This window comes from Bufo gargarizans, chromosome 2, assembly GCF_014858855.1.
Source record: "Bufo gargarizans isolate SCDJY-AF-19 chromosome 2, ASM1485885v1, whole genome shotgun sequence".
NCBI lineage: Eukaryota > Metazoa > Chordata > Amphibia > Anura > Bufonidae > Bufo > Bufo gargarizans.
The window spans coordinates 228,725,182-228,739,671 of NC_058081.1; the positions used below are offsets into that span (position 1 = coordinate 228,725,182).

The 14,490-nt window shown below is 43.3% G+C and overlaps 1 protein-coding gene across 1 annotated transcript in view; it reads right to left on the reverse strand.

The window, feature by feature from the left end:
• CCDC3 (coiled-coil domain containing 3) overlaps nt 1-8,856 on the reverse strand; it is a 102,279-nt gene extending 93,423 nt beyond the window's left edge. The window contains exons 1-2 of the mRNA XM_044276753.1: nt 8,317-8,856; nt 3,611-3,776 (exon numbers count right to left, since the gene is read on the reverse strand). Of these exons, the coding sequence (XP_044132688.1) occupies nt 3,611-3,776; nt 8,317-8,693 (543 nt within the window). The 5' untranslated portion in view covers nt 8,694-8,856. The remainder of the gene's footprint in view (nt 1-3,610; nt 3,777-8,316) is intronic.
• Nucleotides 8,857-14,490: the final 5,634 nt, after the last annotated feature.

The window sequence follows — 14,490 nt, forward strand, 5'->3', positions numbered from 1 at the left end:
GTCACCATTCGACAGAGGGATGACTTCTGTCTCTCCACCTTGTTGGACCCTCGCTACCAGTTACCGGGTCACTTTGTGGTCTCCTGAGGCAGCTGCTGCCGCCATCTCCAGACTATGTCACCTTGCCACTCTATGGCCTACTTTGCTTGGCACCTTTTAGTGTCTCTAAAGCTATGCGCCATCATCTGATGACTCATATAACTTTAATATTCATTTTAATAATGATTGATTCTTTTTATTTACTGTATATATATATTAGGGATTATGTTGTTATGTATTCACTATATATGGCCCCATGCACACGGCCGTTGTTCACAGCCGTGTGCGGGCCGTGGAACCGCGGCCTGGATCCCTCCTGAGAGCAGGAGCGCACGGCGTCACTGGTTGCTATGACGCCGTGCGCCCCCTGCTGCCGGCACAGTACAGTAATACACTGGTATAGATCGTACCAGTGTATTACTGTACTGTGCCGGCAGCAGGGAGCGCACGGCGTCATAGCAACCAGTGACGCCGTGCGCTCCTGCTCTCAGGAGGGATCCAGGCCGCGGTTCCACGGCCCGCACACGGCTGTGAACAACGGCCGTGTGCATGGGGCCTATACCTGTTTTCTGTGAACAGATCACTTATGAGGTCTTTGACAAAGTTTTCATTGTCACCATGAAAGGTTCAATGACAATATGCCCTACATGCCATAGCAACATTACTGAGAGCTTCTGGTCTTTAGAGCGGCCGTAGACTGGCTTTCACTCCGGCAGACTCGTGACCATGTATCACAACATCGATTAATTTCAATGGGCATTCTATAATCCTACGTTTCTCCTTCAATGGTCAAGGCAAGTGAAACGCGTGGCTGCCTGCAGCTTCCCAGACAATAACAGCTTATTACCAAATGTTTCAATAGCTGGACCCCTGGCTATTATATAATCTACAGGGAAGATTGATTTAGGGAAGAGGTTATCCAGTCACACATCCATTAAAGAGGTTGTCCAGCTTTAACTAAGAGATGGCTTATCTTCAGGCTAGGCCATCACTGATTGGCAAGGGTTAGACACCCTGCACAGTCAGTTATTCAGGTGTAGCTCTGTTACTGGAAGTCAGATCTGGACCTAAATAGCACTGTCAACTGTGTAGTGTGAGGAGTTAATTACTACTCCACTGCTCCCATTGAAGTCAATGGAAAAAGCGCTGTATTGACACACAGTGTCCACTTCACAGTTGATGGAGCTGAATAGTTCTGGCAAAGACTTCCAGCACTAGTACTTCACCTAAACTCCTGATCGGCAGGGGTGTGGGGTGACGGCACCCATTAATCAGTTAGTGTTGACCTATCCTCAGGACTCTTCAATGAACACGTTTTAAAATGTTTTCTTCTGCAATTATTTGTGAGTATTATGTTCTTGACTGTCCAATGAAATATTATTCCAAGTCTTTAAATGGCCCATGAGCTTTCCATGATTGAAAGGTTTATGTACATGCATACAGAATATATGATAATTATATAGGAAGAGACAGAAGGAACGATGACGGGGCACCAGGAAGGAGACAGGAAAGTGACAAATAAGCTAAATAATTAATATAAACACACAGTAGCCAGCACTCCCACCAGCCAACCCCTACCAAAGACATTTTTACTGTGTAATATATTAAGGTCAATGACAGATTGGACTAGAGGGCAAAGAAAAAAAATAGTTGAACAGATGGTCTAGGAAGTTGCCTAACAATCAGGGGTTAGCACGGTTCAGGACGTGGGTTTATCTGATAGAATTCCTTAGGCAAAAAAAAAAGAAACACTAAGACTGAAGGGGCTTGTGCACTCCTTTAGTTAATACCCATAGAGTTTATTTTTGCTTCCCATACCACATGTACTGTCCCTCTAAACTGAAATAATGAGAATATACAGTACCTGGAGATAGGTATCATGCTCCAAACATGTGGGACACATACTGGTGACATGGAGGTTTGCTCAGAGTTCTAGTTCAATATCATATTAAGTCATACTGCTTGCTTGGCTTGCTTATACCTCAGGAAGTCTATTTATGCTTTGTCCATGAATATGCTCTTCAGGGAAACTAGTTACATTCCTTTGTACATAGTACATAAACCAGTAATGACTTTACTGGTGTGCAATTATCACAAAGAATGTTCTGCCCAAAAAAACAGCATTTTGCTTTTCCCCCCACACAACATTGAAGTCAATTTTATTTTCATGATACTTAAGGGGGTTGTCCCACAAGCATCATTTATCACCTATCCATAAGATAGATGATAAATGTATGGTCACCAGGGGGCTTATCACTGGGATCCCCAATCCTGAGAACAGGAATCCCAGAGTTCCCTGTGTGGAAGGAGCAGTGGTGCACATGCCTGACTACTGTTCCATTCAACTCTTTGGGACTACAGAGAATCATAGCGATCTCCGTCAGTCCGATAGAAGTTAATGGAGCAGTGGTCACACATGCGCACCACCACTTAATTCGAACAGAGAACTTGGGAAATCCTGTTCTTGTGCTTGGTCTGGCTCCCAGCGGTCAGACCCCCAGTGATCATACTTTTATCACCTCTACTGTGATGCCAAAAAGGCTGTACACAGGGAGCTCAGCATCTGAGTCCAATCCATACGCAGTGATTGCTGTCTGTTTAATACAGTGGACACCAGCTTTCAGTGGCTGGGATAGGCGATAACACTGATCCCAGCCATTTAACCCCTTACATTCCCTGGTCATTATCAACTGTAGCATTTGAGTGGTTAAAGAGAGGGAGGCTTTTCCCTTTGTATCATGATCACCTTCCCCTGCTGTACAACACAATTGCAGGGTGACAAGAGGTCATTATAGAAGGTGTGGACCTAGTGATGACCCGAAGGTCTGCCATCTTTCTTCTCCTATTACAACCTGTAATAGAATGTCATAAAAATCACCATAAGCTGCAATACAGAAGTATTGCAGCGTATACAGTAGTACAAAAGATTAACTGATCACTGATCAAGTGTTAATACAGTTTTTAATTCATAGCAGTCATTTAAGGCAATATTTAAGAATTAGATGTTACTGTGTGTGTGCATGATTTCTGGCCATTATATTCTCTTCATACTCCATCTATATTTCTCAGTTGTCCCTGAGCTTGTGGGTAGAGCCTAGCTATTATAATGTCTCCCATAGACTGCACATGGAAAAAAATTGATTCTGTTCCCTAAGTCTCCCACTCAGAATCACTCAGAAACACCATATAGGATATTATCGAGAAGTACAGAGCAGTAGTGATGCAAATAAAGCACTTTAGGTGAGATAGCTGATGTAGCTTCTGTGTCTACATCTTTCTGCTTGTTTTGGGTAATTAAGGAAAAAATCCTGGAAGCACTGAACTAAACTAATACTTGCAGGAAATGAAGAAAAGCATCATTAATATTATTTATATAATTATTATTAACATAATTTATTAATTTTTTTAGTTCTCATGTCCCCAAGTTGTAGCAAAAGTATAGAAAAAAAAACCTGATTGTATGCTCACATGGATATTTGAAAAGATTTGGTACAAAATCCTCTAGTGAGATACTGGACTCTTGAAACCATCTCAACAGACTGATGTCAAGGTAACTCCAAATAAAACTCACCCTACTGTCTTCATGGCTTTCCAATTCATATATTACTTGCTGTCCTTGAGAACAGTTGGAGTACTGGAAAAGACCTGAGAAGAGTCTCCAGTTGTCTTGAGTATCTGCAAATATTGCATCCTGGAAATTCACTCCATGTGGGAGCATATTGTAATTCTCGTCCATTCTACAAGACAATAAAATAGATTAATTCATGACTTTGTATCAAGATCTAGCATAGAATAAAAATTTAGAAAATGATCATAAAACTCACAAGTTACCCGAGGGGATTTTGCATAACCCCAACAGACAATTTGTCTAGTGTCTAAGAAATGTCAAGTTTCTAGTTTATGGACTGGAGAAATGCTAACTCTTCCCACAAACTGAATACTTTAGTGTGTGTATGACTGATATATATTAAGTGCGAGAGTAGGAATATCTACATCAACTACAGTATTGTGCATGGATATGAACATTTCATACTTCCAGGCCAAACTATAAGTAAAAACTTGGGTAAGTAATGCTTATGGAGTGCTAAAATTTAGTCAAGTGTACAATGGCAAATGAGCCAAAAGGGAGTAAAAAGGTAGATCCAGAATTCCTCAGTGACTGGTGTTAGCTCACCTATAGCCCCATGCAGATCAGCCTTGAGTTTCTGCCACAGATCCTGTAGCATAACCTTAGGTTATATTTACACAAAGTATTTTTTGAGCTAACAAAAAAAAAGAAAAAAAATCCTGAGCCAGAATCTGATCCATCATCTCATGTTGCAGCATAATAATGCACAGCCCCATATTGCAAGGATCTGTACACAATTTCTGGCCAGCATACTCACCAGCCATGTCACCCATTGAGCATGTTTGGGATGCTCTGGATCAGCGTATACGACAGCATGTTCCAGTTCCTGCCAATATTCTGCAACTTCGCACAGCTATTGAGTGGACCAACATTACACAGACCACAATCAACAACCTGATCAACTCTATGTGACGGAGATGTGCTGCACTGCGTGAGGCAAATGGTGGCCACACCAGATACTGACTGGTTTTCTGAACCCCCACCCAGCAAGGCAAAACTGTGCACATTTCAGAGTGGTCTTTTATTGTGGGCAGTCTAAGGCACACCTGTGCAATATTCATGCTGTCTAATCAGCACCTTGATATGCCACACCTGTGAGGTGGGATGGATTATCTCAGCAAAGGAGAAGTTCTCACTAACACAGAATTAGACAGATTTGTGAACAATATTTGAGAGTAATGGGTCTTTTGTGTATGTAGAAAATGTTTGATATATCACATATGTATCTATTTACTCTATCTATCTATCTCATATCTATCTATAGTGCTGGTCAGACACCAAAGTGCTCAGGTGCTCGAGTAGAACACCTCGGGATGCTCGGGAGTCAATGGGCGAACCCGAGCATTAAACCAGGCACCCGCTGTCCTGAAGAGGGGAGGGTGTCTGGTTCACATGAAAAGGTCAGAAATTGATGGAAACACCACTGAAATGGCTCGGGAACAGCATGGGGAGGATGTCTGGATGCATCTTGGATTCCCAGGTCACTGCTGGGAACGATGTTGTACAAGTAGTACTCCACTTTTACAGACTGACAATAATATGCACAAAACCGAAGATAAAATCGATTTTAGAGGAAAAATTGTTAAGAAACATTAGTTCCTGAATATTTACTTGTATATAAAGTGCAAGTGCCGCCAAAAATTACAAGGAAGAGGCACTCCGATACAACCTGTATATCACATAAAGGAGGGATTCATTCACATTCTGGTACAATCGTTCAGGTAGTGGGACTCCTACACTCATAAAGCCTATGCACTAAGTGAAAGGGTTGCCAAAAATTACAAGGAACCGGCACTCCAATAGACCCTTTATTACACATAAAGGAGGGCATCATACACACCCTTGAAAAATGATTGATGACCTGCTGGTGACCCTCAAAGGGCCTGCTGATCTGACCATCTAAAACATTAGGGGTGAGGGTCTGCTGCTGATCTGACCATCTAAAATATTATGGGTGAGGACCTGCTGGTGACCCTCAAAAATATTATGGATGAGGGCCTGCTGGTGACCCTCAAAAACATTATGGGTGAGGGCCTGCTGGTGACCCTTAAAAACATTATAAGTGAGGGCCTGCTGCTGAGCTGACTCGCTAAAACAGTAGGAGCGAGGGCAGCCTAATAAGCATGTTGATATGATGGAGGAGGAAGAGAAGGAGGATGAGAAAAGGGAGATTGAACCATATACCCTTTTTAGTGGTGGAAGGGGTGCATAGGAATACAGTCTTGAGACACTAATTGTGGTTGACTTATTGGCAACTGTGTCTCATCATCATCATCCAGCTCGTGAAACACTAATTGCCATTCCCCACCGTCATCTTCTTCTGACTGTGGATGCTCCAGAGTTTGGGAATTAGGGCACAAGATCTCCTCATGTCCCTCTTCAAGCGGCCTTCGCAAGAGGGCCAAATCAAGGAATGGCGCTGAAAAGAGCTCCTCGGAATATCAGAGTGTGGGATCACTTGTTTGCCAAGACTCTCCATGGTGGGAGGAAGGAGTTTCAGGGTGAGGATTCTGTTGACCAGACTCTTGGCTACTGAGACTAGACTTTGAGGAAGACAGGGTGGTGCTTAACCGACTGAATTATCTGCTGCAATCCAACCGACCACCTGGTCGCACTGATCTGACTTCAGGAGTGGTGTCCTGTGCCGCCCTGCAAACTGGGACATGAAGCTAGGTATCATGGATGAGTGTGTTTCTTGTGCTCTGGCAGCAGGCACTGTTTCACAGCGTCCAGGACCATGTCCTCTGCGTGCACAGTCAGCAGCACGGCCACTTCCCTGTCCCTTACTGCTTTCCCGGCGCATATTAAATGGTATATATACTTGCAAGTATGCCACACGTACAGTGGCGCAGGTTTTGTAAGTGTATGTGCAAATAAAGTACACAGAATGTCACAGATATTTTTAGGATGTGCACACGTTAAGGGTCCATTCACACGTCCGCAAAATGGGTCCGCATCCATTCCGCAATTTTGCAGAATAGGTGCGGACCCATTCATTTTCAATAGGGCCGGAATGTGCTGTCCGCATCCGCATTTGCAGATAAATACAAAAAATAGAACATATCCTATTCTTGTCCGCAATTGAGGACAAAAAAAAGGCATTTTCTATTAGAGTGCCGGTGATGTGTGGTCCGCAAAATGCGGAACGGACATTGCCGGTGTCCGTGTTTTTGCGGATCTGCAAAACACATACGGACGTGGGAATGGACCCTAAACAGGAGATGTATGGAAAACTACACTGAATGTCACAGATAATTTTAGGATGCACAACCGTTATACAGGAGGTATAGCGCAAGTAATGTCGCTGTCACAACTGCCTCATAAAAAATTACACTGAATGAATATCACTGATATTTCGCATACGCAAACGTTATACAGGAGATGTAGGGCAGATAATGTCGCTGTCTGCAGCGGCCAAACAATTGCAAGCTATTTAGCGCAGGTTGCGCTATAAATATATATTGCTGCCAGTTACAACTATAGTCCTTAAAAGGACTTTTGGGTCTCTCTAACAATTCCACGCAATTTGGCGCAGGTTGCGCTAATAATTATATTGCTGCCAGATACAATAGTCCTTAAAAGTTTAACAAGTTTTTTCAACAAAAATATTAGTATTTCACTACCTACACTATCTGTCCCTTCTTCAGCACAGTTCTCCCAGACTAAGACAGAGCCGAACACGTGTCACCGATAATGCGTTCCGGCCAGCCAATCACTGTAATGCCATTAGCCAACATGGCTACGGCATTACGGTAAATTGAATGGCAGTACTCACCTGTACGATGCGTAGAAGCCAACAAACGTGCGGGGAGGAGACTGGAGCATGCTCGCCCAACACTATCTATCTCTGTCATATCTATCTAATACAGGGATGGCCAAACTGAGGCTCTCCAGATGTTGCAAAACTACAACTTCCAGCATGCCCAGATTTCCTACAGCTATCAGCCTACAGCAGGGCATGGTGGGAGTCAGGCTCGGTAAAGTGGGCCCCTTGTGTCTCACCCCCTGCACAAGTGACACATAACACATTAGATTTAGTGCACTACATACATATATTCAATGTACAGCACCTCAACCGGCCTATGTTCATATAGAAAACTTGTTAGATTACTTATTATATTTGAAATTTTGAATGTATCCATATGGTGGGCCCCCAAAATATATTTTACTTGTGGGCCCTAGGTACCCCAGTCCGACACTGGTGGGAGTTATATAGTTTTCCAGCAGCTGGAGAGCCGCATGTTGGCCATGCCTGATCTAATATATATATATATATATATATATATATATATATACACACACACACACACTAGCTACTAACAACTACTTGCCTCCAGTTCTTCTGCTGAGGAAATGCCTCATGGTTGGTTTTACATAGAGGGATTTCTACTACAGTCCATCTGAGTGACATGCAGCAGAGTTATGTGACTAAGAGCAATACCATGAGATCTGTCTCTGAACAGAAGTCTATCTGAATTGTTAAAATCCATCAACCATTATATACTCTGCTCATTGGGTGCAGTAAGTTTTCATATTACGTGAAAATACTTCAGCTATAAGTGGACATCTCTAACATCACCCCAGTAATGAGCTACTAGGCGCCTTATGCAATGAATTCCCTTCATCCACAACACCTGATCCTCACTCACCTGAGAAAGAAGAAGTAGGAGTGCCCTTCCACTACAGTATAGGAGTGACAGTCAAAGTACCCCAGGCCAGAGATGTTCAGCCTGGAGCCCGCAGGTACCTCCAGCATGCTGCCCCATGCCTGGTCACACAGCAGCTCGATCTCAGCAGAGTAGAAGAAGGTGCTGTCCCCTGCCTCGTACTGCCAGGGCAGGTAGTTGTACATGGTGCTGAATATGCTGCTGTGGGTCTCCTCGTGCACTGCCAGCACCTTGGCATAGACGATGATCTGGGCCAGCTCTGCCCTGCAGCCCTCACTCAGGTGTCTCCATTCAGAGGACAGCTGACAGCCCAGAGCGGCGCTCCACACAAGCAGGGCACTGACCACGAAGTGCAGCATGGTGGACGGATCCAAGCAGACTGCAGAGCTGGAGAAATACGGACTTCAGCTGTCATACTCCATGGGCACTGCCTGTGGGCACCTACTAGCCCCTCCAGCGGTGCCAGCCTCCCGGCTCAGCACTGGTTAAGAGACGCAGAGCTCACGGTTTAAAAGGACTGGAGCGCGGCTCACCACGTCCCCTGTCTGTGACCGCAGGCAGCACACTCTCCAGGAGGAGGGACTGAAGACAGTAGTCCTGAAGCCTTATCCCAGAACAGGCTTATGGCTTTTTTTCTTTTTCTAGTTGATGATATGTTAACACTGTAGTTTTATAGTGTTTCTTCTAGTTCACATTACATCAATTTGATTTACTGGCCATACATCTGCATTGGCAAATTAATTCCTACATATTTATTAAACAGCATCAGTCCGCAGATTTGTCGCTATGAAACTGGCTGACCTGTTGCGCCTGGCAGCTGAAGGCATCTGTGTTGGTCTTATGTACATATGTGTCCACATTGCTGAGAAAACTGGATTTTTAATATAGGCAAATGAGCCCCTAGGAGCAATGGTGGCGTTACCGTTACTCTTAGAGACTCAGATCTCTCTCCAACTGACGTGCCCTCTGCACTTTGATTGACAGAGAAATCATTATCACTCCTCGCCCTGTCAATCAAAATAGAGAGGGCACAGCAATTGCAGAGAGAGCAGAGCCTATACGTGTAACGGTAACGCTCCTGTTGCTCCTAGCGGCTCATTTACATAGATTAAAACATCATTTTTCTCAGCAATGCAGGCACATATGAACATGAGACCGACACAGATGCCTTCAGCTGCCAAGGGCACAGGTCAGCCGGTGTCATAGGTACAAATCTGCTGACTAATGTCTTTAATATCTAGTATACATTCAAAGGGTTCCCCAAGGCTACAGATATTGAGAACCTATCCACAGGATAGGTTATCAAAATCAGATTAGTGGGGGTTATGACACCCAGCACCCCCATTGACCAGGTATTTCAGGCTCAGATTACCACTGTACAGAGTGGGAGTAAAAGGCTCCGTGCACTGTGTAATTTCCAGCTCTACGGGGGCTGGAAACAGTTGATTAGTGGGATGCCCGGTGTTAGACCCCACACCGATGGGATATTGATCTATCTGCAGGACAGGTCATCAATATCTGTAGCCCAGAAAAATCCTTTAACACACCTTAAGCCCCTCTCAAGCTTCTGATCTCCATACAGGAGGGGTCCTATAAGGGGTGATATAGGTTAAAGGGGTTGTGTCTCCAAATGATAAGCTGATTGTGGTGGTCTGCCAGCATACCCATGCCATCAGTAGTTACTGCCAGAGAAAGAACCCAACTACTCTTTGTAGGTTCAGGACACAGTCTGCTCCCACCTCTGAGAGCTGACAATATAACCCCTTCTCTTCCAGTCCAGATCTACAATTCTAACAAGCAGATAATAAGGAGTCTTCTTGGCTATCCTGCCATATGAATGAAGAGGTTTTGATCCTTCCCACACATGCTGAGAGCCACCTCTTTTGGCTGCTTTGGGGTGAACAGAGAATCATTACCCAGAGAAATGGATTTAGGAAGAGTGGCTGAGTGCCTGTCCACCAGCATACTGCTATACCCTTTGAACAGCAGTTGGCGCCATACTAAGTAAAAGGCCATACTTTGGATCCTAATGTATTTATAATTTTATGCTTAATTTAAATATAATATTCTTCAGGGGATAACCTACTTAATGAATAGTCACATGCCACCCATACAAATCAATAGGCTATAGTCAGGACAGGCAGGGAAATAAAGCAAGCTAACCAAAATGTCCTTCCAAAGCTTTGTGGGAATGTATAGAGACATTGCTGGCTGCGTCAGAAAAAACACTCTATAATATCCTTGGTATTCTTAAAAGCTATCAATTACAGACACAGATCTGCATGAAGTAGGGAAAAACATGGGTACATACATTTATTATTTTACAATACAATGTTATGTTAAATATTTTCCAATACTGCGTCTGATATTCCAACTATCTGGAATATATAACAATAATAATAATAATTTTAATTTATAAAGCTCCAACATATTGAGTAGCACTTTACAATCAGAGGGTACATGTACAAATATAATCAGGCACTGTAGGGTAACAAACTAATTCAGACAATAGGTGTGAGAGTCCTGCTCACAGGAGCTTACAATCTATGAGGAAACCGGGCTACGGCTACTTTCACACTAGCGGCATGGACCTCCGGCAGGCTGTTCCGTCGGGTGAACAGCCTGTCCGATCCATCCTGCCGATAGTGAACGTGTGCCCCCGGACTGCCGCTCCGTCCCCATTGACTATAATGGGGGAGGAGCAGAGTTCCGGCGGAGGCACGGCAGCGCGTGGGGAGAGGCTGCCAGAATAAATGTTGGACATGTCGTAGTTTTATTCCAGCAGCCTCTCGCAGTGCGCTGCCGTGCCTCCGCCGGAACTCCACCCCCATTGACGGAGCGGCAGTCCGGAGGCACGCGGTCACTAGCGGCAGGACGGATCCGGCAAGTTGTTCACCTGACGGAACAGCCCGCTGGAGGTCCGAGCCGCTAGTGTGAAAGTAGCCTAACAGAAGCCAGAAGTGACTGTTTTGTACAATGGTCCAGCCATCTTTCATAAAACAAGATAAAAGCATAGAGCTGCAAAGGGTAGCCACCCAGCTAATACCAGCGTATGCACAGATATAAAATGCATTAGGTGCAAGGATTTCATGTCAGTCCCCACTGACTCAATGTCTGTCCCCACTGACACAAAGCTGAAAATTGTAATCTGTTGATTTGTAATCTCCCTTAGAACAGAGTTGGAAACTTTAACAAAGTTCCATTATTCAGCATGACATCAGATGAATTCACAGATACTGCCTCTGTACAGAATGCCAGGTTGGTATGGCAATTTGGCTTCCAGGACAATAGGTGTAAATGTCCTGAGGCTCCTCACAGACTCGGTGGCCTTCTTTAAACAAATCAATATTACACAGGAAAAAGTCTGGAACCGGGCCTGTATGCCATCTCTTTTCTCATTTACATAATAGCTGACAGCAGGGATGCAAACAGATCTCATAGGGCTCTATAGTAAAAGTTTGTATGGGCACCCTGCTCCACCCAGTTTCTGTGATTTTTAAGTTAGAAAAAGTGGAACAGGTGCTTCATAAATATGAGGCTCATTCTGAACACCATATTTGTCAACTGGCATAAATACACGGATAAATACATTTCAATGTCTGAAGCTTCTCCCATACAGTGTACTATAAAACTGTCTGCCTGAAGCCACCACTAGGTGGAGCTCTGTGCATAGGAATTTACACAGTTGCCGGTGACTGCAATGGAAGCTGTAAACATTTATTTGCACTGAGCTCCCCCTAGTGGTGCAGTTTGCATGTTGAGAACAGAAGAAGGAGTTCAGAGCTGGGCATCCCTTCCCAGACTCCATAGCAGTCATGTGGTGTGCCTCCATTGCAGGTACGCCACTGGCTGAGAGAAAAAGTAACAGAAAAATACTATTTACTTTGCTTTTCCTTTGCATAGAGAAATAACATTGTATGTAGTGACACTAACTCAAATTGAACTGCCATATTAATAAATGTATTCTGATCCATCAGTATGTGATGACTTGTATTAAACAGAACATTGTACATGAAGTCCGATCTGCAGGCAATAGGTTGTAGAGCAGTGGGAACCTATTGGTATACACTGACGAGCAAAAGGGTAACAATGTTTGAAGATTTGACTCCATATCTCACCATCCACTACAGCTTAGAAAGTAAGACTACCACCATTTTATAGACAACCATCTTGGCCATCTCAAACATAAACTGGACTTGCAACTATTTAGCATATAATTAGTTATGCAGATTCTTGTCATATAACTGCATTGTTACTGTTTTGCTCCTAAAAATCAAAATTGTATTATTTTGTTAGTATTTCGTAAATCCACCTTTGGCTTTCAACACTGCCTGAATCATTCTGGGCATCTCTCAATCAGATTCAAGCATGTCTTGACTGAAATCTGTTCCCAGGTCTCTTCTACACGTTCCCAATGTTGGTGCATGCTGATCGACTCACTGGGGTACTGTGCTGCTACACAGTTAAAATCTATATAGTTTAATTCATTGAACCATTCATATATTCTATATTTGGTTATATGCTCCAATCTAGTGGCCGTTTTTGGTATTGCACTTGTTTTTCTTGTTTGTGATATCTGTGATTCATTTCCTTTCATTGTTCCACCCCTTCTTCTGTGTACTTCACTTCCTGTATCTTCATACTGCTCCAGCATATGTACAGATACACATGTGTTCTTATGTTTGCTTACGAAAGCATCATCTTTTGACCGCACAATACCGGAATCCATCTGTTCTGCTGTACTCTGTTCTCTGACTTACAGAATAAAGCAACTTACATGGATAAACTCGGTGTTGTTGAGTTCAAGCTATCTGATAAGGATTGTCCGCAGTGATTATATCTGCTTATACAGGCCAGGCATAGAGGTCTCACTAGGGATAAATCGCTATTACAACAATCGGAGTCAGAATAGGTACGAATACAGCTTTTTCTTCTTCAACTCTACCCACAAGTGTTTTATTGGGTTAAGGTCTAGGGACTGTGGAGGTCAATTCAGCACCTCTACTTCATTGTTATTGAACCATTTCTTTGCCAATCTTGGCGTACTGTATGCTTCGCGTTTTTGTCCAGCTGGAACACTATGTTATCCTTTTTTTATACCCATTGTACTCGAGTGTAGGGATGAGCGGCATAGGCAATATTAGTTTTCGCGATATTTCGCAAATTTTTCACATAATATTCGCACTAAATTTGCAAATTCTAGAATTCGTGATCTCGTCATTATTTTCGCGATTGTGCAAATCAGCACTAATGATGCGCATATTTTTTGAGCAATACATGCAACTTTACATTTTATCATGCACTGGAACTTATCAGCTACACTATATCACTATCTAACCTATACTGACTATCTCCCACTAACTATCTGTATTATATATATGAGCTAACTATCTAATGTAATTGGATAAGGAATAGGATTCAGAGGAAAGCACAGAGCACAGCAATGACACTGCTCTCTCTCTCTCAGAACTGTAGAAAATGGCTGCTGGGCAGGTTCTTATATAGTAAAGGGATAGGCAACTTTCCTATTGGTTGCTAGAGATGTTGCTAAGCTCAGACAAAGATATTGCAGCCTTCTCATTGGCCAACAAGCAAGAATGGGGGTTACTGATGGAAAAAAATTATAGAATATTTGCGATTACGAATATATAGCACTATATTCTACATCTTCACAAATTCTCTAAGTGCCGATATTCGTGATAAAAATTTGCGATTAGAATATTTGCGATCAACACTACTCGAGTGTACGAAGTAACCCGTCCTGTAGGATACTCACATATAGCTCAGCAATGAGACCACCCATGAACCTGGTCAAATATTCAACACCTTTGGCTGTGAAACAACCCCATATTATCAGGCTTCCTCCACCAAACTTGACAGTTCCTTCAATTTCTTGATCCGTTAGCCTCCTTTCCCTTGTTTCTTCCAGACCCATTTGCACCCATCAGAGCCCAGTCATTTGACTTTTGTCTCATGTCTCCAAATCACCCATTTCCAATTTTCTACTGTCGACTGATCGTACTTTTTTGCAAATTCAAGCTGACGCTTCTTATGACGATAGTGAAGTAGAGGCTTCTTCACCTTTTTTCGGGGCACCATTCCAGACTTGTGTAATGCACGACACACAGTGCTTGGATGGACATCTGTGATCTCACT